This window comes from Poromitra crassiceps (assembly GCF_964638095.1).
Source record: "Poromitra crassiceps genome assembly, chromosome: 12".
In the NCBI taxonomy this organism is placed as follows: domain Eukaryota; kingdom Metazoa; phylum Chordata; class Actinopteri; order Beryciformes; family Melamphaidae; genus Poromitra; species Poromitra crassiceps.
This window is the reverse complement of record NC_139632.1, coordinates 27,784,701-27,811,269: the sequence shown is the minus strand read 5'-3', so window position 1 is coordinate 27,811,269 and position 26,569 is coordinate 27,784,701. Positions and strand designations below refer to the sequence as shown.

The 26,569-nt window shown below is 41.5% G+C and overlaps 1 protein-coding gene across 1 annotated transcript; it reads right to left on the bottom strand.

Annotated features, from left to right (window-relative positions):
• Positions 1-712: 712 nt before the first annotated feature.
• Positions 713-26,569, bottom strand: adgrl4 (adhesion G protein-coupled receptor L4). Its single transcript, XM_083647732.1, has 16 exons — positions 26,506-26,569; positions 25,885-26,034; positions 18,286-18,435; positions 16,645-16,794; positions 15,574-15,644; positions 14,525-14,695; positions 10,527-10,710; positions 10,286-10,399; positions 9,062-9,261; positions 8,490-8,705; positions 6,068-6,271; positions 4,926-5,146; positions 4,585-4,651; positions 4,335-4,426; positions 3,367-3,535; positions 713-1,226 (listed from the first exon to the last, which is right to left on the bottom strand). The coding sequence occupies exons 1-16, from the start codon at positions 26,549-26,551 to the stop codon at positions 1,164-1,166; spliced, it is 2,268 nt and encodes a 755-aa protein (XP_083503858.1). The 5' UTR covers positions 26,552-26,569; the 3' UTR covers positions 713-1,163.

Below are 26,569 nucleotides of genomic sequence, written 5' to 3'. Positions count from 1 at the left end.
TCTCCACTTATCAGTCCAACATTATAGTAAATCAAGTCTTATTCAAGACTGAGACCAAAATCCACAATAAACAGCATTCAGGTCTGACTATAGCAATGCAAAAACAATGATTCTTAACTTTCTTAAGGATTGACAGTCACAGAGATGTATTTAGAATACCTACAGGAGCTCTGCACTGTATGGTTCACCATCGATCCAACATGAATGCAAAGGATTTAATTGGATGGAGGGGGGTTCGAGCCCTAAGGAAATAATGGATAATCTTGTCCTGTTCATGGGCAAGCTACACGGCAGCCCTGATCCTGGTGATTTGTTTGGTTTCCCTAATCAATGTGGCACCGTACTGCAAACATGTTAGGATTATTATATTAATAAGCCAATGTTTCTCAGTGGAAACACAGTAAGAAATTGTGCTCTCACACTTAAATCCCAGGCTTGAGTTCCTGTGCCAAAGTACATTACCAAGGCTTTTGGCCCACACAGTGAAAAGAGGGTTCCCCATTTTGTCCAGTAGATGGAGCCATTAGCCTTGCTACTGATTGTCGTGTTAGGTAAGAAGCCCTAACTCTTACTAATAAATATACATAACTCTGATCTCTATATCTCTTATCTCTAAATCGTGTTCCTAAGGAAGGGAGGCTGAAAGCATGTATTAAACAAGACGATTGATTTTGCACTTGAAAGAAGAGAGGAGCAAAGATATGTGCTGGTTGCCACACTCATTTTAATAATTTACAACTCAATTCCACACACGAGAAAGGATCAAACATGCAGCGAGAAAACAGATTGCCTAGGAGATTTTGAATGTAATGCAGATCCTGTAATTGCAAAGGAAGTGAATTAAACTGAAAATATACAAAATATAGGAACTTATTTTTTTGTCCTGAATTCTGAAACAGCTGATGCTAGATTTAAGTGTAACCTGTACTGAAAAATCCTAAAAACAACAACAACAACAACATAAAGATTATGTATTAAAAAAGGCAGCCTTTCAAAAATAAAACAACACATTTAGAAATGACTAGTGCTACATGTAATTGCTTATCATTCCTCTCACTGTTATTTGCTGCATTTTCCAATAATCAACACATGAGACAAAGGTTATTGCAAAGCTGTAGTAGACTGTAGTACACCTGCAGGTGATTGGCTGTGGTTGTACTGGTTCATCTCAGGCATTCAAAACAACATGGCACATTTTTGAAAAGCCTGTAGTACTCCTCTTGAATCTGGAATGATACAAAGGAGAAGGACGAAGTTGGATTAATACTAATTATTATTGTTCTTTTTAGCACAACATAACATGATATGATATGACATAACATGGCATATCACATCATAAAAATATAATAGAATGTTTCCTATTAAGTTTAGCATTCAATTAATTTCTGCATAGAGGCGGTTACTAGTTAAGGTTACTAATTTGTATCCCTAGAGTAGCTGGGAAAATGTGGAACTCAGAATGCTTTCCAATCTGCCAACAACTACTGCAGGGGCGTCATGCAAGCCAAAAATCTGAGGGGGCGAACTCTGGCGCCGCCCGGAGGGCGGCAAAAAATTTGGGGGGTTGGAAGCCAGATTTAGAGGAATATCTAATTTTAAATTAACAGACTGAGCAGGTGTAACCATAAGGCTATTTTCCAAACTGCTCAGCCTCCTGGAAAGATCCATAATCACCAGACTAAGTACATTGCCACTGCCCAGGCTCAATGGACTTGACAAAAAAGGGAGACCACATGTTTCAAAGCAATGTAACACAATGTTTATTTTGGCTGGTATTGCCTTTTCAGAAGGTAGAAATCTTTCCTCTAGAGCAGGGGTTCCCAACCTTTTTTGTGCCAAGGACTGGTAGATACATGGGAAAAAAAAGTTGCGGACCGGTTGTCAATTCTAATGGTTTTAGTTATATATATTTACTCACCAGGTGGCGACAAAGGGTAAATAACAGCCTTTTGTGTTGTACTGTATGTAGCCTATACAGTATTTATGTTTTTGTTTTAACTACAAACATACATAAACGTAAACTTGAAACTATGTTTCAACTACCATACACAGCCTATAATAATATAGCCTATGTTTATAAAAAAAAAAAAAAAAATTTTTTTTTTTTTTTTTTACCTCTCAAAAATCTGAGGGGGCAATTGCCCCCTCAGTTACAATGGGCATGACGCTTCTGAACTACTGTTGAAGTGCTCTTGTGCAAGGCATTTAACCCTCATTGGCTGCAGTGGAATTGCCACATTTTGAAGTTCTGCTGGGCAGCTGTGTGTATGACTGTGGGTGGAGCTCAGTAAAGCAGTGTGTTGCTGATAAAGTGCAGACATGCTCAACACACATGCATGGAAGGGATGGAAAATAATCAAAGGAACTCCATCCAGTGATAATGAACCATAATGAGAAGCGGGGTTAGGCTGTACTTCTCACAGGCTCCGCCCAGTGGCTCCATTTGCCTAGTTCAGTCACGTAGGAGGTACTATAGTGCACTGAGATTTGCATGCATGTCAACTAATCGGGGTAAGCCGCTTGACGGCAGAGCGCATATAAGCAGCAGCTCCACTGCTCAACTCCACTTTTTCACGTCAGCACCAGGCGGCAATCTCGGGCTTGGACAGATGAAGCCTATGCATAACTTAAGGGCTAAAAACTGTAGTTCCTCGCATGGCCACTTGAGGCTGGCTCCAAAAGCGAGTCATTGCCCATTCACCCCATGTTAAAATGCCCGACTTTACAACATGATTAAAAAATATATAGCCTTGTTTAAAAAGAAAAATGGTTTTGGTTTCAATTTTCATGACAATTGTACAGGGGTGAATTTTTATATAACTCACCCGTTTAGACTAAAATAGACGATACAAAAGACTATGTTTTGGGCGTGATTGACAGGTCGCCTTTCCAGTGATCACACAGCTTGCCGATCATGGACCAATAGCAGGCAGACCTGCGGCACTGTGGGGGGGGGGGAAACTGATCTTGCGCTAGCGACAGGAAGGCAGGGAGGGAAAGAGGGGAGGACATGCAGGAAAGGACCGCAACTCGGATTTGAACCTGAGTCGGCCGCGTGAAGGACAACGCCTTAATGGTATGCGTTCTACCAGGTGAGCCACCGCAAAGCCCTGTAACTCTAGTTACATGATCACAGGTGGAGCACAGTGGCATGGCGGTGACCTGGCGCTCCATGGTCGCTGACTGTGATGGAGTTGAGCAGCCGAGCTGCTGCTTATATGCACTCTGCCGTCAAACGGCTCACCCTGATTGGTAGACGTGCATGCAAATCTCGCACTATACCGCCTATGTGACTATAGGCAAATGGAGCCACTGGGCTCCCCCTCTGATCATATAACTAGAGTTACAATAGGTAACTTGTTTTACCTTTCTGGACAAGACGCATAGGAAGATGAAGATGAACATCCCCTGGAAGGCGTTGGTGATGGTGAAGAGATAGGCTGTGAGCGTGGTCTCGTTCAGGATGTGCAGCACACCAAAGGTCCAGGTCGCCCCCAGGACGAAGAGCAGGGCCATAGCTCCGCGGGCACATGACCTGTGGTTATCAGGCTCACTTCAGTACAGTATGGCTCTTTTTCTAAACTAGCACAGGATTAATGCAAGATTTGATATTGCACATCAAAAGTTGTAGCCGCACTCCCACCGCTCCGATGCATAATTCTTTATTATTGTCTTACAACATTGAAAAAAGCAATGATTTTACTGCAGCACTGTCTTCACCAGGGTTTGATTTAAGTTCAAGTTCAAGTTCAAGTTCAAGTTCAAGTTTATTAGTGTCCCAAAGGGCAAATTGAGTTGCAGCATATAGACATACAAATAAGAACATTGACAAGAAACAACACAAGTAGCATGTTAAATGTTACATGCCTATAGTTAAAATAAATAAAAGGCTAAATAAACATCAACATCAAGGACCTTGTTTGTGGCACACAATGACCGATAATGTGCAAGGTAGCATTAAAGTGCACAGCAATCGGTAAAGTGCACAGCGATCGGTAAAGTGCACAGCGATCGGTAAAGTGCACAGCGATCGGTAAAGTGCACAGCGATCAGTAAAGTGCACAGCGATCAGTAAATCGAGTATCGAGATTTAATGTTGCAAGACAATAAAGTGGAGCTATGGGATTGCCGCTAAAACTCTTCACTTTGAATTTGTGTTCGTGTGGGCCAGCATCCCATTAATATTGGTGTCTCCAACATGTGATATTCTACACATGCAGCTAATGATATGATACATAATAATCTAGTGAATGCAATGTTGAACTTTACATTTGGCTTTCAATATTCTGAATCTTCTGACCTACAGTATACTCAACAACAGAACACAATCATACCTGATGTTTTCATAGTGGCTGATTTCTGGCTTTTTCACAGCGGTATGGCGGTACACTTTGTAGATGATTACTCCAAAAGCCAGGAGATTAACCTGAGCAGGGACCAACCAAAACAAACAAGATCAAATGAATTATTCTCTTTGAAGCAACCTTTCGTATGTATTCAATTAATGTTATATACTCCTTTACTCTTTTTTCAATACATGAAACACCTGATTCAATATCAACGGATCAGAGTTTCTGATCTTACCAGAATGATCAAACAGGCTGGCCCAATGAAACTCCATATGAAGTTGTTTTCTGTGCTCAGCCAACACCTATAGTATAAAGCATTATTTAACAAACAATTTCACTGACTGAATGTGTCTCTTAAGATTTTCTTGTTGCAGTTCTTTCCTCCTCGCCTTCAAGGTTTAGTTTTGACTTTATTTAATTGTACCCACAAATACTAAGGTATGCAGAATGATACAATCCTTGATACACAAGTTTACTAAAGACAAATTTCAAGACAAATTTCTCCTAAGGGAGACAATAAAGGCTAATCTAATCTAAACATGTGTTATAAAAAAGATTCTAATTTGTTGCACTTACACTTTAGGAGTGCCGTAATACTTGGAGCCCAGTGTTGCTGAGATGGCCACCACCACCGCTGGGCTTCCATAGCCGAAGATGTAAAAGTTACGGTGCAGGAAGCCTTTGTTGTAGATGACACCAACCACTATCAAATACAGATGGATGCCCTCGATGCACATCCAGGCAAAGGCCGCAAGGAAGAAATAATGCAGCAGCCCCGCAATAACAGAGCAGAAAATCTGCAACAACAACAACAAAAAAGACAAAAAAAAGGGGGGGGGGGGGGAGAGGGGATTATTATAAGATTACTATAGTCCCATATGGATTACCAGTTATATTCTCTATACTATACTGGTTTGTTTGTTTGTTTGTTTAATCTATGATGAGATGTGTTGGTAATGGTTTTAGCAGTAGGCACTATAAAACTTTTATTATGACGCCAAAAAAAAGACACTTAAAATTAACTGAACTGAATGTTGGTGGAGAGAGAGAGAGCCAGCTGTGTGGCTCGTATCCAGACGCACGCACACGCACACACACACACACACACACACACACACACACACACACACACACACACACACACACACACACACACACACACACACACACACACACACACACACACACACACACACACACACACACACACACACACACACACACACACACTTCCTTGTTTCACCTTGTTAAGGAGCAGCCAGAACACACGTTAAGGTAAGGGTGCGACTCACCAGATGCCCCAGGCTATGCTATTACGATATATGGTATTGCGATATGCTAGTATACTACTGCAATATATACAGTATTGTGATATTATGATTTATTACCTTTTTTCCACTGCAAATGATGTCCCCAAAGGAAAACTTTGTCAACATGTGTTTCATCTAACCAACGCAGCATGGTAGAAATTAGCACAGCCAGTTCAGCAGGCGAGGCAGCGAGGGACGGTAGAATTTTTTGTCATTTTTATTGCCCCAAAATTGGCAAGTTGACAGGCCAACACTGTCATAAAAACATGTCTTAAATGTTGCATGCGCCTGACAATTTATGTAATCAAATATTGCGATACTTGGCATTCGTACGATATGATATATTGCCACACAAAATATCGCGATACTATGCTGTATTGGTTCCCCCCCCCCCAGCCGCCCCTATACCTTATGGGTGTTCATGTTGATGCCAACCAGGAAGATGAACTCGGCCATGAAGAGGCTGCAGCACAGGTTCTTGTGGATGGTGGTCCTGGTGCTCTGGATCTCACTGAAGAACCAGAAGGTGAAGATGCACATGGACAGACAGATGAGGGAGATGATCATCCCCAGCGCCGTGATGCGGCTCAGGATGTTATAGTGGACCACCAGCTGAGAGGCAAATAGAAGTTCAAAAACTCATATTGGTGAAGCCGTAGTATACACACGCACAAGAGCGCACGCACGCATGTATATGCACACACACACACACACACACACACACACACACACACACACACACACACACACACACACACACACACACACACACACACACACACACACACACACGATGGTGAGCTGTGAAATAGCCTGAGGGAACTAGGTTGCAGAGGCTGTGAATATTCATTATATTTCAATTATTCATTACATAACAAATATGTATCATATATTAGCTCTTTCAGGAAAAAAGAAGGATTTATCACTTATTAAGAAGGTAAAATGTACACTGTGTGACCGATGTGGTTCCTACTCACAAGTTGAAAACCACTCATATTACAGCCATTGATCTTGTTCATATTTTCATATTTGTCTTTGTCAAACAATTTCAATATTCTAGAAATTTTAACATGAGAAAATAGGATATTGAGTCGCCTAACTCTCCTTATTTAAGGCTCAGTATCTGTTGGAAATTTTCCTAAATCACAGTTGTCATCAAAAATACTAGTTGGACAATCCAGATGAGCGGCTACCCTTACAACAATGTTTAAGCCCCAGTGAAAACAATGCCAAAAAGCAAGTGTTCCCACACCTTAAACAGCAAATTCAAGGACTTTTCCAGGACTTTCCAGGCCCAATTCCCTCAGATTCAAGGACCCAACATGATTTTGAGACCAGAGTGTGAATTACACAGAGGCATGGCCTCCGTTGCCCCTCCCTCTGGCCGTGATGCCCTGAGTTCCCAAAGGCCACCTTGGCAGTGCCCTGCTACGAGCCTACTACTGTCAGTTGCTTTAAAAGCATCAGTGATCTCAGTTTAATGTAGTCTGCTCTATGCAAAGGATGTGTAATTGGCTCATTTTAACACACATTTCAGAAAAATCGTGCTTCTTCACGATGTCAATAGAGCAATGGCCTTTGTGCCCTGGCATATGGCCTGGTGCCCTAAACAAATTTGCAACGCTGAAGGCCAGATGGCCTTGCCCCTAATATGAAGAAATTCTCACCCTGTTTGAGACACAAATGAAGGTTAAGTACTCTTACAACACTGGGGATGTTTATAATGAGAACTAGTAGCAGGGTTTAAATAAATGGCTGTTAAGTCACTATCTATCTGATAGTGAGTTAATAACAAATGGTAAATGGCCTGCATTTATATAGCGCTTTTATCCAAAGCGCTTTACAGTCAGTAGGTACATTCACCCATTCACACACCGATGGCGTCAGGTTACCACGCAGGGTGCTGGCACACCAACGGGAGCAATTTGGGGTTCAGTGTCTTGCCCAAGGACACTTAAGACATGCAGACTGGAGGAGCTGGGAATCAAACCACGACCTCTTTTATCCAAAGCGATTAGTGGATGACCCGCTCTACCTCCTGAGCTACAGCCGCCCCAACACAATGGTGATTGAGCCTATGGACCATTGATGGAAGCCATTTATGAACTTGGTGTCTGTGGTGACATAAGGTGTGCGGAGCTAACACAATAGACTCACTCACTCACTCACTCACTCACATAATGCAGCATTGTTTGGATCTCACCTACAATTACCACTCATCACCATAGCCCAAGAGAACAAAACTGAAATCTTAGAGATGATCACTTTAGGTAAAACAAATTATCTAAAGAACTCAAATTTCTCATCTCTATTTCTATTCTACTGAAAAGATGTGTCAAATGTCAATATCTCAAAAACTATCCATCACATTGCTTATATTGTGACATTGTGAGTGAGAGCAGAATGTATAATATATGTATGTAGTGTTAAAGTTGTGTGAACTGTCGCCATTTTAAAATCAGTGAATTTAGTCAAAAGTACATTATAAAGGTTGAAAAAAGTGTAAAACGTAAACTGTGATTTCTCACCCAGTAAAGATAAATGTAAAGCTGAATTAAGAGGATAGAGTCCTAAAAGTGGTGCATGTTTAGGAGTTTCTAGCTTAAAGTATGAAGCAGCAGTTAAAGTTCAAAGAGGGCATGGTTTCACCATGAATTGCTGTTTAAAACCAAGAGCAGTTGCACCATCCTATATAAATTAAAACACTTTCAATTATGCATGTGTATTCATTTTCAAAAAGTTTCAAGGCCTTGATTTCTTTCTTCTCAAATTCACAAACATTCAGGGATTTCAAGGAGCCATCAGAACCCTGTAATGTGTGGCGACTTACGTTGGCCCGTCCTGACGACATGAGGATAGCGAAGTGTGTGAGGTGGTTGCAGGAACAGGTGGTTGCAGTGCTGTTGACCTGAACTCTCTCACAGCCGTGAGTGGCCCAGCGGCCCTGCAGCCTGGCAGCATCTTGAGTGGCCCGGCCGCCCTGCAGGCTGGCAGCATCGTACTCCCAGAAGGCACACTTGGTCACATCGGCTGTCATGTCTATTGGCTGTGGGGGATAGAGAGGGAGAAAGAAGTTGTTAAATACCGTGGGTCTTATTTGTTTGTATGACAAACCACCAATGTCCACACGGATCTTACAGGTTTCATCAAAATAACTATTACCATTGCTTGATTCAGGAAGTGTCAGTATCTTAAATAAGGCGGAATAAGAAAGATCCACCACCATCAAGACAATGTCATTTCATTCATGACAGTTCTGCAAAACAAGTAGATTTGTCTCACCCCATTGGCAGAGTTTTTCTTGCTGAGCCATCTGACTGAGGTAACATACTGTATATTTTTCAGGTATACAGTAAGTGAAAAAACAATGTAGCCAGCCTCAGCACTCTGTGTAAGGTTTACCTGGTTGTGTCTCAGAGTGAAGGTGACATGGTCAAGTTGGTAAATGTCAGCAGGTTTGATGGCTGCTGCAATGACTTGGGAGTTGACAGTGATTTCCCCTGTTCCGGCGTAGCGCGAGTAGTCAGTGACACCTGGGTCGCTGCTCGGCTTCAGGATGTCACTGATGCTGTCATATCGCACAAACACCACTGACACACTTCCTGATGGACAGAAAGTTAAAAAATGACAGTAAGGAACTTTGTTTTAATTTAAAAAAAAATCATCACCGTTTTTTCTCTTGCCTAGGCTCAGCCGAGCCCGTAGCTCGGCTGCTGTGTGGCCTCGCTTGCCCTATTTGGTGCATGCGGGTGTGTGTGTGTGTGTGTGTGTGTGTGTTGCTCACTAAATGTTATTGCATCAGTGATGTCACAATGCCTCATTGTGTGTGTGTGTGTGTGTGTGTGTGTGTGTGTGTGTGCCCCATTATGATATCACTGATGACATCATCAGTGTGTGTGTGTGTGTGTGTGTGTGTGTGTGCCCCCCTATGACATCACTGATCAGTCTTGTCACAATGCCTCCTTGTGTGTGTGTGTGTGTGTGTGTGTGTGTGTGTGTGTGCGTGTGCGTGTGCGTGCGTGCGTGTGCGTGTGTGTGTGTGCGTGTGACATAACTGATCACTTTTGTCACAATGCCTCCTTGTGTGTGTGTGTGTGTGTGTGTGTGTGTGTGTGTGTATGTGTGTGTGTGTGTGTGTGCGTGCGTGTGCACCCTTATGACATCACTTTTGACATAATCACTGATGACATCATCACTGATGACATCGCTGATGACATCACATCATTAGCTAATTAAAAAATCTGGCTCCGTCAGGTGCCCTTCTTTACACACCCTGAAGGTTTCAGCCCAATCACACGTAAAACGGCATAGCTGTGAATAATGAATATACACTATGTGTAATCTAAAATATGTGGCAAGATTTTTTTATTATTAAATTCAACTTCCTTAAATTCCAATTCTGCTTCCTGTAGGTTTCTTCAAATTACAATTAGGCCTACCAATTCCTCCACTGAATTGGAAATGATGAGTTAATTAATTAATTGACTCCAACCCTGCTATAGCATATAGCCTACCTAGTAACAGTATATTGTCTCTCAGACCACACAAAACAAGACGATATTGCTCAATGTGGGAAAATGATAAAACTGACTATAAGGTTACATAACCTATTTTAAAATCTCTTACCATTCCTGCCCTTCTCTGGTCTAGATTTTGGAGTCAGACTTATATGATCTCCTCCCATGGAAGCAGACAACTTGGCTTTCATCTGACGAACATCAAAGGTACAGAGTTTCAATTCTGTGGATGAGAGAAAAATGTGAAAATGACAATGACCCAGATCGTCAATCAGAGATGGCAATGACTGCAATGACATTTTAATATTTATTTTTAGTGTCTTAGCACTATGTGTTAATGATTATCTCACCCATTTCGGTAGCTTTGATCTCAAGCTCGGTTGGAGTTTTGTAGCTGCTGGCCAAAGTCAGACTACTTTCTTCAACTGTATGCAGCAGTTTGGTGATGGTGTCCTCCCTGCGCTCTTCTTTGATTCTGCTCCAAGCAATCAGTTCATCCTTCTCCACCAAGTTGTTTACAGCATGAACCAATTTCTGTTGAAAAGAAGATGATGACAATCTTTTGGGAAAAAAAGGGGGGGGGGGGGGTGGAGTAGTGCATAAAAGTGTGGGAGGGTGGGGGTTCTGACTGCAGCTGGGCGGTGTTGGACCTTACAGTCAGACAACATTGCGCCTGCATGTTAGCAGGTGCATAAGCTAGCATAGCTAAGCTAAGACCTGCCAGGGTCTTTGGGGAAACGACGTTTACTGCAGTCGTTCACAAATGGGGGTCAGGGCCCCAGGGACCCCCAGGGGTCCGTGGCACTTTGCCAAGGGGTCCGCAAAAAGTATTCAGGAAAATAAAAATAAAAACTTTTGTTTGTGCAAAAGCTTCATAGTTCAACAGAAATATTTTATGATTTAAATCTAAAATGGTTCATGGATTACATTTGAATCTAACAAACCTATCAATTTAAATGTCTAGCACGTTACCATGGAAACAATTAGCCCAAAATCACAAATCAGAATGAGGGGGTCCCCAGTAAATTTTCTATCTTGTATTGGGGTCCTTGGCTGAAAAACATTTGAGAACCTCTGGTTTACTGTCACAGTTTCTGCAGTAGTTGATTCGATCGATTGCCGAACATAGCTTTTAATTCCCTTTCCCGGTCATGGCGACCGCAGCGCCATCTAGCGGCTGTTTCAAAAAAAGCACCATAGTTTCTACTGACTCTTGCCTTCAATAGTATCAAACAATACTCTTTGGGGGACTGTAGCTAACGCAGCAGTTACGAAAGTCCAGAAGGGGCTACGGGCTACTGGAACGGCTGGAAGAATATTGTATTACCCATTGACTGTATTACTATTTCAGAGTCAGTACGTTTAGATACATGCACTTGAGGGCTCCACTCCACATACAGTAGTCGAGCTAGGCACTGCAAGGCAGACCTCCGCAGAGAGCGCGCGCGCACTCCGCACTGGGACCGAGGCTTGGTGAGGTGAACGTCGCGCATTCGTAAACCAATGGAGACGAGAGCTGTCAAGCTGTTGGTGACCATTGACTGTCGGTAACGCTAGCTAGTTGTTACACTTTACATTCTTACTTTCAGAGTTTCTCAATGTTCTGAATTATAAGTTGTCAAGTGTCTACGGTTGAATGCGCTAGTTTCTAACTGTTGCCTTAAGTTACAGTAAGCTAGCTAGCGTTTGCCTTACGAAAGTGTTGCCTAAGTTACAGTAAGCTAGCGTTTGCCTTACGAAAGCTAGCGTATATGCTAGCCTAATTTATGTTAGCTGAATGAAAATGGCGAGTCACAGTAGGAAACGCCAGCACACAAAAAAGGATTTTTGAAGGTTTAATACCTGTATAGTCTGGGTAGGGCAGCAGCACAGCACAAACGGTTTCGGCACACAGGCCTTCCTCACTGTGAAAATGAAAATGGCGCACTGTTCCTAACTCAGCGAACAGTGCGCCATTTTCATTTCCAATACAGTATCCATTTAACAGCAACCGTTTTGTGGTGGTAAAGCAGGAAGTAAAGCATGTGTAACCAATAGACCCTTCTCACGGGGGCCATTTTGGGTCGAAAAGGCAGGGTAAACACAGGTGCAAGCAAAACACTAATGAGGGTTTCCAACTTTGGAAAGCCTCAGTGTTTTGCTTGCACCTGTGTTTACCCTGGGCCCCATTAAGGTTACACCTGCTTTACTTCATGCTTTAACGTCACCTCAAAACGGTTGCTGTTAAAATAGCCTATTCAACTCAGATTTCATTCACAGAGAATAGTGAACATCATAAAGTGACATCATATGTCACTTTATAATTTGTGATTGTTTTTCTGTATTGCTTTGTCTTCCACTGTGTGATCGCTGTGCTGCATTGCACCAAGTCAATTTCCTCCTTCGTAATCTGATTACTTACTGTGGCTAAAATGTTAAAGTGAATCTTAAAAATGAGCGAGAGGAGATATCCAGCACTTTTTTGGTGCAAAAAAGAGTACCGGTAAGTTGAAACTTGTCAGAATTTAAGAGACGATAATACAGCCTTTATTTTCTGTGCAGGCTACGATAATACAGCCTTTATTTTCTGTGCAGGCTTAATACTGATTACTGAGCAGGTTGGTGATGCCTTTTGAAGCATCTACAATCGTTTAAAAAACACACATTTATGCTCCAAAAGTCATAAAAGTTATTCACGTTGGTTTGTGAGGATGATAATGCGGAACCCAAATTCGTGTTCCCATAAACTTTTGTTAACCACAGACCTTATTTTATGCATTTAAGCGAAACCCCCAAGTTAAATCCCATGGACTTTTCCTCTCAAGAACCCAGAAGTATACTTCAATCATGAGAGACTTGTAAGACAATTTAACAATCTTTATTGAATCAGAATAGACAGTTTGAGTATGGCGTATGACTCCATGATGTGACGCTCCTCTTGCTATGAGAGAGGGGGGCGTCAGTGCTGTATGAGATAGAAAATCCCCCCTAAGGGGATTTGTTTCCAACAGGAGTCATGACATTGGTGGTGATCTGGGGAGGTGGTGGGGTGAAGCTTTTTGCTCTGGAGATGCTGGATGCATGCGGGATGCTGGCACAAGGTGAGTGATGACTGCACAAGTGTGATTTAAGCTGTGGTGATGGGGGCTTTATATAGTACCAGGAGAAGGGCATTTATGATGTCATAACTGACGTCATTTGGGCAACTGACGTCACCCTGCAAAGGTGACGTCATGGAGAAGGTGACGTCATTTAGAGGAGCATCACATCATGTGAGCGTCACATCATGGAGTCATACGCCTATACTTCTGGACTCATTCATGCGACTCTATCCACCTTATTTTTGAATGCCCCGCTGTAAAATAATTATGGGTGCAAGGTCCGGTCTAGAACGTGACTGATTGTTGGAGCTGGTGCATTTCCTCAAAACTCAGACACTGGAAAAATAAGTTGCTTGTCACAACACTCGTTTGATGACTTATTTGAGGGAATGTAATAATGTTATCTATCACATCATCCACTATTTCTGTTGCTCTTTGAACAACTCGGAATATTTATCGGCGAAATTCTTGGCCAAGCTGGATGTGATTTGCTCCATTCGCGGTTCGCCTACCTGCAGCTTTGAAACATCGTTTACAGACGGGCTATATTGTGTCCGTGTCAAAAACGTAACGGTGGGAGGGGGCTGGGAGGATGACACCAGAAGAAGCACCCATATTTCATGTGATGGTATCATGACAGCTAGAAATACAGTAAGGTGGTTAGTACTTGACCAATTTCCCCCTCCTGCACTGGTTGCTGCTCCACCCTCAGCCGATCTGGGGAGAGCTGTAGACTAGCACCAGGCTTCCTCCGACACATGCAGATTTGCCACCCGCTTCTTTTCACCTGACATCTGGGAGCTTCACCCGTAGGACGTAGCACGTGGGAGGATCACGCTATTCCCACCAGTTCCCTTCCGTCCTGAACAAGCGCCCCGACTGACCAGAGGAGGCACTAGTGCAGTGACCAGGACACATACCCTCAATCCGGCTTCCCACCGGCAGACACAGCCGGTCGTGCCTGTATGGACGCCCGACCAAGCCGGAGGTAAGTAACACGGGGCGCGAACCTGCGACCCTCATGTTGGTAGGCAGGGCATATCAGCAGAGCCCAATGCTATAGTACAGTATAATGTATTATATGATTTTACCTTTGAGGAAAGAGCTGGAATGTGAATGTAAAAACTGAAGTGGATGAATAGTGATTGATAACCACAGGTCATAATGCCAAATGTTGTTTGATGTAGCCTAACTGAGAATGGTAAACAAAGCTTACAGTGAGAGTTGAGTTGATGTAGCCTAACTGAGAATGGAAAAACAACGCTTACAGTGAGAGTTGAGTTGATGACAGATGGTTTGTCCTTGCCCCTGACAGCCAACATGGATGTGGATCGACTCAAGGCCTCGACGTATGCAATGACCTCCACCGAGGTCAGCTCGCCCGATGTCCGCCTGCCGATCTCCCCCAGCAGACTCCCAGGCTCGGTGAGGTTGCTCATCTTCAAATGAAAGACATGAAAGAGTATTTAATAATCTCACATATTCCTGCCTCCAGTGAAGTATTTTTCTTGTTTTACTTTTATTTAACTAGATACAGTATGTCACTCAATAATTGACAATGATGCTTGATCTCTTGAGGCACAAGAAGAAACACATAAATAAATAAATAAATAAATAGAGCAATAAGCAATTCAAATATATGTAACAGCATACAATAGTACTTTTTTAAACTATTTTTCACATTTTAGAATAATAGTAAAGACATCAAAGCTACGAAATGACAAATCATATATCTGATACTTTAGAATAAACGATTTTTTATTATTGTGTCATGCATACATTGTATGCCCAGCCCGCATGGGCTTACAAGACAGAAGACACCAATAATTCAAGCAAAGCCAGGACCATAGTGCAGCATATAGGCTTGCATAATTGAACAGATTCTAGGATTTAGAAGTAGCCGTCCTTTGCCTTAACAGAGCAGTAAAGGCTTTGGAAAGAAATCCATACATAAGCATCAACTTCACTACAGTATTCTATTTGTCTAAAAACAACAACAAGAAGCATTTAAGCCTATATATCAAAATGGCTTTAAGATGATGAAAAAAACAGTACATTAAATCAGATGTGTCCTCTCCTCTAAAGAGGAGCAAAAACTCCATGTGTTCAAAATAATATTGACCTTAGTGTCTGACTGCTGTGCTGGCCTTTTCTCTTTGTTTGATCCAGCATGTGTAATGACAATATTGTACTGTTACACCTTTGGGTTGGCAACGCTTACTGTTTCAGCTAGTTTGACTCTACTCTCACCAACAGAGGGCAGTGTCATCATATCTATTTTCACCACATTTGGCTGAGTTACTGAAGAGGTACTCACATATTCAAGTGTTTTGTTGACAGTCTGTGTGATGCAGTCACTGTTGTCATGGCAGTATTTCTGGGGATGCTCTGGAAAAGAACAATGACCAAAGGTGTGCCTTTGATTAGTGGCGTGATCTTATGGTTTTGTCAGAAAAAGATGTTGAACAGTCATGCGCTGTCTGAATTCCACCAAACACGCACAGTGCATAATATGTCACATCATTCTCTTTGTCATCAAGGCTACTTGTTGAAACATCAAACAATTTAATATTGCACCATTTACATGGTGCATTCTGCACAAATCTTTGAATTAGCTGATGCCTGTCCGGTGTGTGCATGTGTGTGTGATGTCAGTACGTATGTTAGAGAGAGAGAAAGTTACAAAAGAAAAAAGAAGAAGGTTGGTGCGTGTGTATTAGGTTCTGAACAATTAATTGAAATATTGAAATTGCAATATGGCCAAATGCAGTATCCAAATTGTATAGGAGATGCAATATTTTAATAAATGTAGTTTAGTTTACTTCAGTTTACTTTAGTTTATTTGTTTGCACAAAATAAGATACATCTTTCACAGAGAAAAGAGAGAGAAAGAGTTGTGCTGGTGAGGTAGGAAACCCGAGGAGGGCTTATATTGAAACCTCACCTTATCAGTACATTTATATTACCATTTGATCAAAACGCAGAGGAAAATACAGAATAAATGATAATAAATAATATAAAAGAAAAATTGAAAATATATCATGCTCTATAAGGTATTAAGGTACAACATACCATTAAATTAAGCATTGTGCCTTGTGGTGCTACAAAGATGCCCTGGCCTACAAATTGTTGTCTCCAAACATAAGGGGACATGCTTGTTTGGTAAGACTGCAGCAAAAATCACATCCTCATCATTTTTATATCTTCTTTCAGTGAAAATTTAATTTACAAAAAAAAAATATATATATATATATATATATATATATATATAATTTCCACTAAAATCGTGACTCATATCACAATCACAATATCTTTCAAAATAATTGCAAAATATGATTTCTTTTGGGCGTATCTTTTAGCCCTATTTTATATGTCTACAGATACCAACCTTTACATCTTACACCATTCTCTGGATGAAAGTGCTTAGGGCCTGAAGTGGGGATGTAATCGCGCTTGCAGGTGCAATAGAAAGATCCATTGGTGTTATGGCAGTTTGAGTTCACTCCACAGATCTGTCCTGTCTTACATTCATCAATATCTAAAAAGAAAGAAAGAAAAAATATGTGAATGAAGAGGTGTTACAAAAAAGAGATATAACACCATCTGTAAAGATAAACACCTCCAATTCCAAAATGATAATAAAAACGTAAAAAAAATAATATTTTAAGTATTGGTAGATATGGCAGAAATGCAGATTATTCACTATGCTAGTCTGTCCAGGGGAAAAAATCAACAGTGGATGCTGTGGAAAAAAACACCGAACTCCAAGGACCATACTACATTTCAAACAACACAACAGGATCATGCCGTGTCATACTGCCTATATCAGTGCAGGAATGATAGGCCAAAAGGCCAGTGCCGTGGATGCCCTGGAGTGTGTCTGTAATGCCCCATCTAAAACGAACCACCCCCACGGCCAGTTTGGTATGTCCTGTTTTTAACTGCTCGTTATGCCCCTAAAAGAAAGTTGCCGAATTCCTCATTTAAAACAATATGCAATGCAGAAAATAAACAAATACACTACTGTATAAGTAGCAGTAGCCTGCATAATATGATAAGGCATTTAGGGAACCTTGTTAAATGACTGTATACTGGCGCTGTGAGGCGTTTAGGAGACCTCTGTAATTTGTAGCTACAGAAAATAACCTGGGTTACACTTACGTTATTCCTGGACATGTAACTAACTTTGCAGTCTGAGCCATCTTACATTATGCACTGTATCACAATGCAGCACTTCATTTCTCTATTTGGATATTTATTTTGTTGAGGAAAAATGACTGAAAAAAGGATTTTAACCATTGGTTTTGGCCTTGGTGCCGTATATTTTGCCCCAATAAATTTGTATTTATCAAAGGCCAAAGTGGCCTTGCTAAGCCATAAAAATGACTTAATTGTAGACCTGCTATATGCACACAGATTGAGTGTCTCTAAGGGTGCTATCTGTATTTTGACATCAGTGAATCATTACTGCATTAATTTTGAGACATTTTTATTACTGTGAACAAATGAGACCACCACCAAGAAGACTGGGAGCCTCTACCGTCCTCTACACTGCATTTTGCAGTGTGCCACTGGGTCAGATTTGTGGGAAATTGCTGCATTGATTTACAGCACAAATGGAAATGGCTTTACAGCAGAAATCACAGAAAAGGGCTGTATGTTTCTTGTGCAGGCAGATGCTGGAAAGAGTGAAAGGCCAATGGAAAAACATGTTTACCCTCTTCAGTAAAGTGAAAGAGAAAACAAAGGCACAGAATGTTGCCAGGGGGAAAGTAGCAACATCATCTTTCTGACAGAAAGCAGTGGGGTTGATGAGAAAATAAGATCTTAATTTGAGAAAAACTAGCACTAACAAGTAATCTCAAATAGTCTCTTGTTTACCATAATTGTTACAATGTATCGCAATTAAGTTTACCATGATATATGGAAATACACTTCCCTACATTTTTTGATCTTTTTTCCTCTGACCCTCCCCCCACATGGACCACATGATCCTGGGTGAATAAGCTGACTGTGACTCTGACATTACCGGTGCATCCAGTGCCATCGTTTGGCTGGAACTTGTCTGGTCCTGTGGAGGTGTATCCAGAGACACATGTGCAGTAGTAGCTGCCCTGTGTGTTCGTGCAGTTCCCCTTGTCCCCGCAGATATTAGTCACATTCTGGCACTCGTTGTCGTCTGTGGTGAGAGGGGGATAGGAAGTAAACTGGGTTAGTTGCTTGCAAGAAAATAATTCTGAAAATAGGCTTGAAATATTGTTGGCCTATTTGGAAAACCGGTTGGATTGTGAGGTTGCATTGCTTGCGTCGGGTCTTGGCCTTTTGTCCAGGCTTGAGACCACGATTTGGAAATCTGATGGTGTCTCAGGCTCAGTCCTGGAGTGCGCTGATCTTTCTGTAAATATTTAGGCTCAGTCCTGATGTGTGCTGATCTTTGTGTATATATTTGTGTTAGGTCTTGTAACTCTGCCTGAAATTCACGCCAATAATCTGAGAATGATGTGAAAATCAAAAGACACACTTGCTAATTGTCATAGGGTTCGAGACAAGTTTTTGAATGCCAATAGTAATACTACTGATGTTTTTGGATTGAACTTGCAGATAGACTTAATCTGACCATTTTCATGCCAAAAAATGACAAATAGGCTATTCAGTAAGCTTCAGAAGCAGCATTAAGTTCATAATGGGACACGTAAAAACTGAAACTGTTCTGCAGAGTGACCCACCCCACCTATTCAATGGCAGGGAAACTCATCCATTGCTCCCTTTAAATTGATAATTAATATGGCAAAACATTAAACACATTACTGAACAATTACAGGAAGGACAAGACGATTGCACCCTTAGATACTGTTGAACTGTTAATAATCAATCTGTGGTGTTCGGTGCATTCCAAGAGTTGCTCTGTGATGAGGTGTAGTGATTTAATTTTTCATTTCCGGCATTTCCTAAAATGCCTTTCATGCAATCCCAGAGAATGGGCCTGGACTTGTTGCATCCAGCTGTTCCTTTGAAGTGGAGGTGGAGAGCTCTGTTCCTTTGAAGTGGAGGTGGAGAGCTCAATAGAGAAAGCCATAGGAATAACAATAGCGGAGCAAGAGCAGGGGAGTGAGTTTTTCCTGTCAAGGAAAAGAGAGTCGTGCCCCATGCTCAAAACACAACGTATCTGGCTGCATGGCAATATAGACTATTGAGGCTACAGTTAGGGGTGAATGGGTATCTCTGCCTTTGATTCTGAGGGACTGACATTCAAACCTGATGTTTAGTTGAAAATTGTTCCTCTATTAAACTCTATTGTAGCTGCGCTGGAAATGTATCGATGTCATCTGTGTTAAGGATGGCCTGATCCGATACTCAGTATCCGTTTCGGAGACGATTCGACCAAAATCAGTGGATCAGATATCGGAGGAGGAAAAGAAGTAGAATCCGATCCAATCCATTAGCCTAGGTAGTGAAATATTTGTTCCACAGTTTGCACATGACGGGTGGGTTAAGCAAAGTGCGTCCAGATAAATGTATTATTAACAGCTTAGTTGTATAAGCAGGGGGAAAAGATTGGATCGGATTGGTATCGGTATCAGCAGATACTCAAGGTTGTGGTATCGGACATTAAATAGTGGTATCGTGCCATCCCTAATCTGTGTTTGATATCCGCAGGGATAAGAAAAATACATCACAAAACAACAAAATTATCAATATAGTCTAGGACACTCGGACAAAATTTGTTAACATTAACAACTGTCTCCTAAAGACAGAAACCAGAGAACCAAAACTAATGTGATGTCATTAGCTGAAGTTGTGAAGTCTGCAGGTGGTCTACATATAGACAAAAAGCAGGATTTTGTAAACCAACAGATTGTTTTCTTTTCTTTTGTTAATACTGAAATACAGTTTATTCTAGTGCTCATCATTAAGCAGTGTTGTAGTACTCGAGTCCAAGTCTGTCTCCTCGACTTGGACTTGAGCACTGATGACTTGGACTCGAGCATTCATGCATTCAGACCCTGAAGTTGGAGACTGGGGCTCGGACTTCAGATTTATTTTTGTCGAATAGGCCCTAATAATTTGGCATAAGCTATTGATAGCATAGAAATATTAATACTAGGGCTGCAACAACTAATCGATTAAATCGATTAAAATCGATGATCAAATTCGTTGGCAACGAATTTGATTATCGATTCGTTGCCTCGCGATTAGTTGGACTGCAGAGCCATCTGTTTTGTTGATAAAAAACAACAGCTGACCGCAGCAGCTGCGGCGCAGTGCTGGCTACGTCACTCCCTGGCCCCGCTGTCGCGGAGCCGACTACGTCACTCGCCTTGCGCACGCGCAGTAAACGACAAACAACTTGGAAACATGGCAGAGGAGAAAGCAGATCGACCCAAAACTTCGCAAGTTTGGGAGCACTTCATATTAACTGGAAATAAAAAGTCTGTTACGTGCAAAATGTGCAAAGCCGATCTTGCATGGCATGGCAGCACAACGGCCCTGCGTGAACACCTTAAACGCAAACATGTTGGATCATTGGATGGTGCCAATTAAGGGAGCTCAGCAGCGGGGTAAGTTAACTTTATTCTACTACAAACTCGATATGCATGTAAACTAATGTTACATTATTAGACCCATGTGTATTGTTGTTTGAAGTGGAAATGTTCGTCTCACAGCAGATAGTTTGTTTTGTTTATCTAACGTTAACAGTCGATGCGCATTGCGCCCGCATCCAGGTCGACAACATTAACGTTATAGCTGACCGGCTAGTTAACGTTACGTTAGCTTGCTAACGTTAGTGGTAGAGCAGACAGCAGATAGTTTGTTTTGTTTATCTAACGTTAACAGTCGATGCGCATTGCGCCCGCATCCAGGTCGACAACATTAACGTTATAGCCGACCGGCTAGTTAACGTTACGTTAGCTTGCTAACGTTAGTGGTAGAGCAGACAGCAGATAGTTTGTTTTGTTTATCTAACGTTAACAGTCGATGCGCATTGCGCCCGCATCCAGGTCGACAACATTAACGTTATAGCCGACCGGCTAGTTAACGTTACGTTAGCTTGCTAACGTTAGTGGTAGAGCAGACTTGGTCTGTAAACTAAAGCTAAAAGAGATGTAGTTGTCCCTTGTTCATTGGTGTGTGTGTGTGTGTGTGTGTGTGTGTGTGTGTGTGTGTGTGTGTGTGCGCGCGCATCTTAATGTAAGGAGTGTTAGGCATACTCGCTCATACTGTCTTTCTCATTTCAGAAAAAACAACTCACCATGAGGCGTTTCGTTGTGGGGAATGCGGCTTGTACACCAAGGCAAGCAGCCATCATGACAGACAGTGTCCTGAACATGCTGGTCACCGACATGAGGCCCATGTCAATGGTTGGAGATGCAGGCTTCATTGCCATGATTAACACCCTCCACCCTGGCTACACTTCCTTCAAGAACATTCTTCACAAAACTGATGGAGCGAAAATATGAAGACACATTCCAGGAGCAGGTCCGTTAAAGCACTTTATTTAAGAAGATATGAAGATATCTGGAGGGAGGAGAGGGGAGGTGAAGTGGTGAAGGGCTAAAGGAAGTAGGCAGTGAAGGAGAGAGGAAGTGAAGTGGTGAAGGGCTAAAGGAAGTAGGCAGTGAAGGAGAGAGGAAGTAAAGTGGTGAAGGGCTAAAGGAAGTAGGCAGTGAAAGAGGAGGTGAAGGGCTGAAGGAAGGAGGCAGTGAAGGAGAGGGGAGGTGAAGGGGTGAATCTGTTATCTTCAATTTAACTTTTGTGTTTTAAATTTAACTGTGATTTTGTGATTCCCATTTTTCTTTGCAAGTTTAAAAGAAACCAGTGTGAATACAGTATACTATAAACAAGAGGGGACAAAGAAAAAATATGTACCACCAAAAAAACCTCTTCATTTTCTTTGCAAGTTTAAAATAAAGTTTACCACTGAATACAGTAGAAGAGGGGACAAAGAAAAAAGATGTACCACACTGATGGACAGTCAATGACAGAAAAAAGAAAAATAGCACTGGTTCGGTTCATGTTCTTGAGTAAATAAAAACAGTTTTCTACAATTTAACTTGGTTGTGGTTTCCCCCTTTTTGTATGCAAGTTTGAAGTGTTCCAATATAAACCACTAATGAATACAGTATAAACAAGAATGTTTTGATGCAGACTTATGTTGCAGGGACTACTAGAATCATCGTAATGTTGGAATTGTATGCATCAAAGGGTTAAATCGAGCATTTCTGAGCGATTTCAATATATCCGATTAATCGATTAATCGAACAAATAATCGACCGATTAATCGATTATCAAAATAATCGTTAGTTGCAGCCCTAATTAATACCATGACATTATTCAATTTAGCGCCAGACTGGAGCACAGGATCCCATCTTGAAACTCGACTCAGATACAACCTTGATGAGTCGGACTCAGACTCAGGTGATGGGGACTTGACTGTGACTTTTCTCTGCTGACTCAGACTTGGATGCGGACTCGAACACTGGGGGCTCGAGACTCAAGTCGGACTTGAGATATAGTGACTCGACTACAACACTGCCATTAAGAACCAGACTGTTATCCCCAGAAAAATCCTCCTTGGTACAATTGCAGTCTGTGGGCCGTGGCCCTCTGGTGGTCCGTGGAGGTATTGCAAGTGGGCCGCCATATCATTAGTCACATGAGACCCTAAATTACATAGTTGGAAGGTTTTGGTGCATTTTGCTTGCTAGGGTCTTGCTAGGGACAAACAAAACACTTGCTGATGGATAGCTCCTTGAAAACTGTATAACTGATGCTGTGTTACTAGTGACTGTGGAAAATAACAAGTGCTCTGAGAAAACATTATTTGGCCTCCGTATTCTTTATGGGGTCGGAGGTGGGCCGCGAAAAGTTTTGAGATTTTCAAATGCGCCCCGAGTTGGAAAAGGTTGAACCACTGATCTAGAGCAGTGATTACCCAAATTGTGGTCCAAGGACCACTGGTGGTACTCCCTTGCTGACTGCCATCAGCCTATCAGCAAATAAGATGTTTATGTGTTAGTTATTTGCAGTCTGACTCACAACAGTAGCCTACTAGTAGCCTTTCTGATCCTTATTGTATGGTTAAATCAGTGATTTTGTTCTATGGAGGGGAAAAAAGTTGGTAGCCACAGTGGGAAGTGGTACTTGAGAAGTTTGGTTTGGTGCATGTGGTAGTACTTGGTCTGAAAAGTTTGGGAACGTCTGATCTAGAGCATGGACAGACATGACTGTATACCTGAATGACACACACATGTCATCTGGTTTCTGTCTTTGGAAGAGTGCTGTGCGTGGATGTTCACACAAATATTGACTTGAACCGTTCTCAACAATGGGATTTAGGAATTCCTAACTTTTGGACTTTTGGATGCAGTTGTGGTCTTGTCTTGGACTTGATGACAGCCTTGGCTGGTTGCACCTTTCATGACACATTTGAAATAGTTGAGGAGTTGTTTGCCGTTGTTTGATTTCTATAAACTCAAATGACTTTGAATATTTATTTTCCAATTCCGGCCCGGGTTTACACGGCACTCAGTTCAGAGCAGTTTGCTGTGAATCCTGCTTTGTCACCGAATCATTTAACAAACTGCTGCTGCAGCTTTTCTTTTGCAAACGCACCTTCCTCCACTGTGCTTTTATGTAACGCACCTTCCTCCACTGTGCTTTTATGTAATGCACCTTCCTCCACTGTGCTTTTATGTAATGCACCTTCCTCCACTGTGCTTTTATGTAATGCACCTTCCTCCACTGTGCTTTTATGTAATGCACCTTCCTCCACTGTGCTTTTATGTAATGCACCTTCCTCCACTGCGCTTTTATGTAATGCACCTTCCTCCACTGCGCTTTTATGTAATGCACCTTTCTCCACTGCATTTCTATGTGTGCTGGAAGTGACCTGCTAAGAGTTTCCACTGTTCTGTTCATTTGTGGAGCTATGATGGACGCATCAGTCTTCCTCCCTAATGTACCTTGTGCACAAAGACTGTCCGGGAAGGGATATCCTTTCCTCTCACAATGGGATGTGACAATATTCAAAAGGGAAGTAGCTCCATAACATTCCAGACCCTTGAACCATCTTTGTTGTTGCACAAACACACGGCGCCCACATATATTTCATAATGCACTTTGATCTGTTAACGATATCCCTGATGGATCAGTTTCAGTCTTAATCCACCTCGTTCTTTGAATTGATTCTCTGGGCTGTCTCAGTTGCAATGATACAGGATTTTTATTTATTTTTATAAGTAATGTTTTTCATAGCAGTTCAGTCCTAAAATGTGAAAGTGGTAATACAGCGTGAAAGTAATGCACGACCTTTCATTTTGAAGAATGATCACTTAATTTCACAAGTTTATGCATAAAATAAACTTAATTTATCTAAAATGAAGTTAATTATTGTCAAATATGCTGCGAAACTGGAGTTCCATTAACCTGAAATCAATATATCAATATAGATATGCCACTCCTAACAAATGTATGCTGCGATCTTATCCACTTTTTTATACATTGTCTTGTTATTTTGTACTCGAACAAAATGAATTTTCCTTATGGACAATAACTAACTAATAATTGACTGTGCTGTTATATTACTCACATTTTGATTTAAATTTTTGCGCTTGAAATATGTAAACCCTGCCATGATTATGATCTTGTCAGGAAATAAGAAAGGTTCCAGGAATTCAGAGCAAAAGCAGCCCAGAAGCAAAACAAGAGTAACAATGCTGACTGAAAAAGGCAGAGCTAGTAATTAAAAACGTTAGTAACAGAGCTGTATCGTGGAGATAAAGTTTACAATGTTTTCTCTGTGATTAACACTCTTGTGTTGTGGAGCCAAATCGTTGTTAGTGAACAGAAAAATTGCAAGCTCCACTCTACACCACCACAGCTGGTCTTACAAAAACAAACCACGTCCCAAAAAGGGGAATGGCAGACAAGCAGACATAAATTTTAGAACATTTTTCAGACAGATCTTAAAGTTGACCACATAAGGCCTGTGTGTTTTGGAAAAGGCCAAATAAATTAATGAGCCGGGTGACATGAACCAGAGGCAAAGTGACAGAGCAAAAAATGTTTTCTTGCACACAAAAATAATACTCTCTTCCTTAGAATAACGTGATCACAGGGTTATTTTTGACACCGTTGACAAGCAAGGTATTAAATCCACTTGTAATTCTGCAGACTAAAAGATAGCAACTGGCTTTACACATAAAACAACACCTTAGCTTGAGCTACATTAACATTTTGAGATGAGACAAACTTGTATACTGATCTTTTGTTCAAACAACTATGGAAAATGTTTATTTTGAAGTAATTTGATTTGAATACCTTGTTGTCTTCATGGACGGGCATTTGGAGTAGCCTTAACACATTCTGCCCAAGTTATTTTTGAACTGCCTACATCCATCCCTGATTGCTTTGCACTGTAGCGTAACAAGCGTGTTCCCAAGGCTTATTGTTAAATCAGCCCACATGTTTGTCTGCTGTTGATGAGCCGTCAAAAACAATTTGTCAAAGGCTTCCTAAAATACATCCCAAGCCTCTCTAAGGCGCCCACACACCCTGCTGGCTGTGCTCTTGCATCACTGTAAAATACTATATGAATGTCTTTGTGTGTTGAAGAAATTATATTCACCATTGCAAAATGTTGTTCCATCTCCTGTATATCCATGTTTACAGAAGCAGGCATCGTTGGATCCGTTCAGGGCCTTGCATGTTGCAAGTGGATGGCACGAGTCACAGATGTCAGACAAGCTGCACGGGTCCATCAGACTGGAGAGCCATGCTGCGCGGACACGGACACAAGTACAAGACTCAGTTACAGTTAAGGTTAGTTTCCCTTGTACCATGTGCTGGACACTTTCTCCAAAACACCTTGTAGTATATATATATTTTTAGCCTGGATGAGACCCTCAAACCCTGTTAGCAACATGCTCTACTCATTGAACTACACAGGGAATGGATCCCCTAACTGCGCCAGTGTTAGTGACAAGATCCATTGAGCTACAAATGAAAATACATAATTATAAAACGTACTATAATTACAGAAGTCCTGTTGTAAATCACAAATTATTACATGAATTATTTTGAAATTAAATAATATACCACCAAGCATGACGGTTGAAAAAACCATCATGGTTGATCTTAAAACGCCTCAAAAGTACCCACATGTACACAAATCTGCATAGGAGAAAGCTACCATGCTACAGCTAAAGTACTGTCTGAGAGAGTGACGGTGACGGATAAGATGACTTACCTGTTAAAAGTACAAGTTTCATTGGGGACCTGAGCAGAGACTCCATACTTGCGCTGGGTGAGGA

Bases quoted from the DNA above. Each gene is read 5' to 3' on its own strand.
- adgrl4 (XM_083647732.1), bottom strand. From the start codon at position 26,551: ATGGAGTCTCTGCTCAGGTCCCCAATGAAACTTGTACTTTTAACAG. The intron at 18,436-25,884 runs GTGAATATAATT...CTCTCACCACAG, and splicing joins TGGAACAACATTTTGCAATG to ACGACAACGAGTGCCAGAAT. The intron at 5,147-6,067 runs GTATAGGGGCGG...TTGTTGTTGCAG, and splicing joins TCAACATGAACACCCATAAG to ATTTTCTGCTCTGTTATTGC.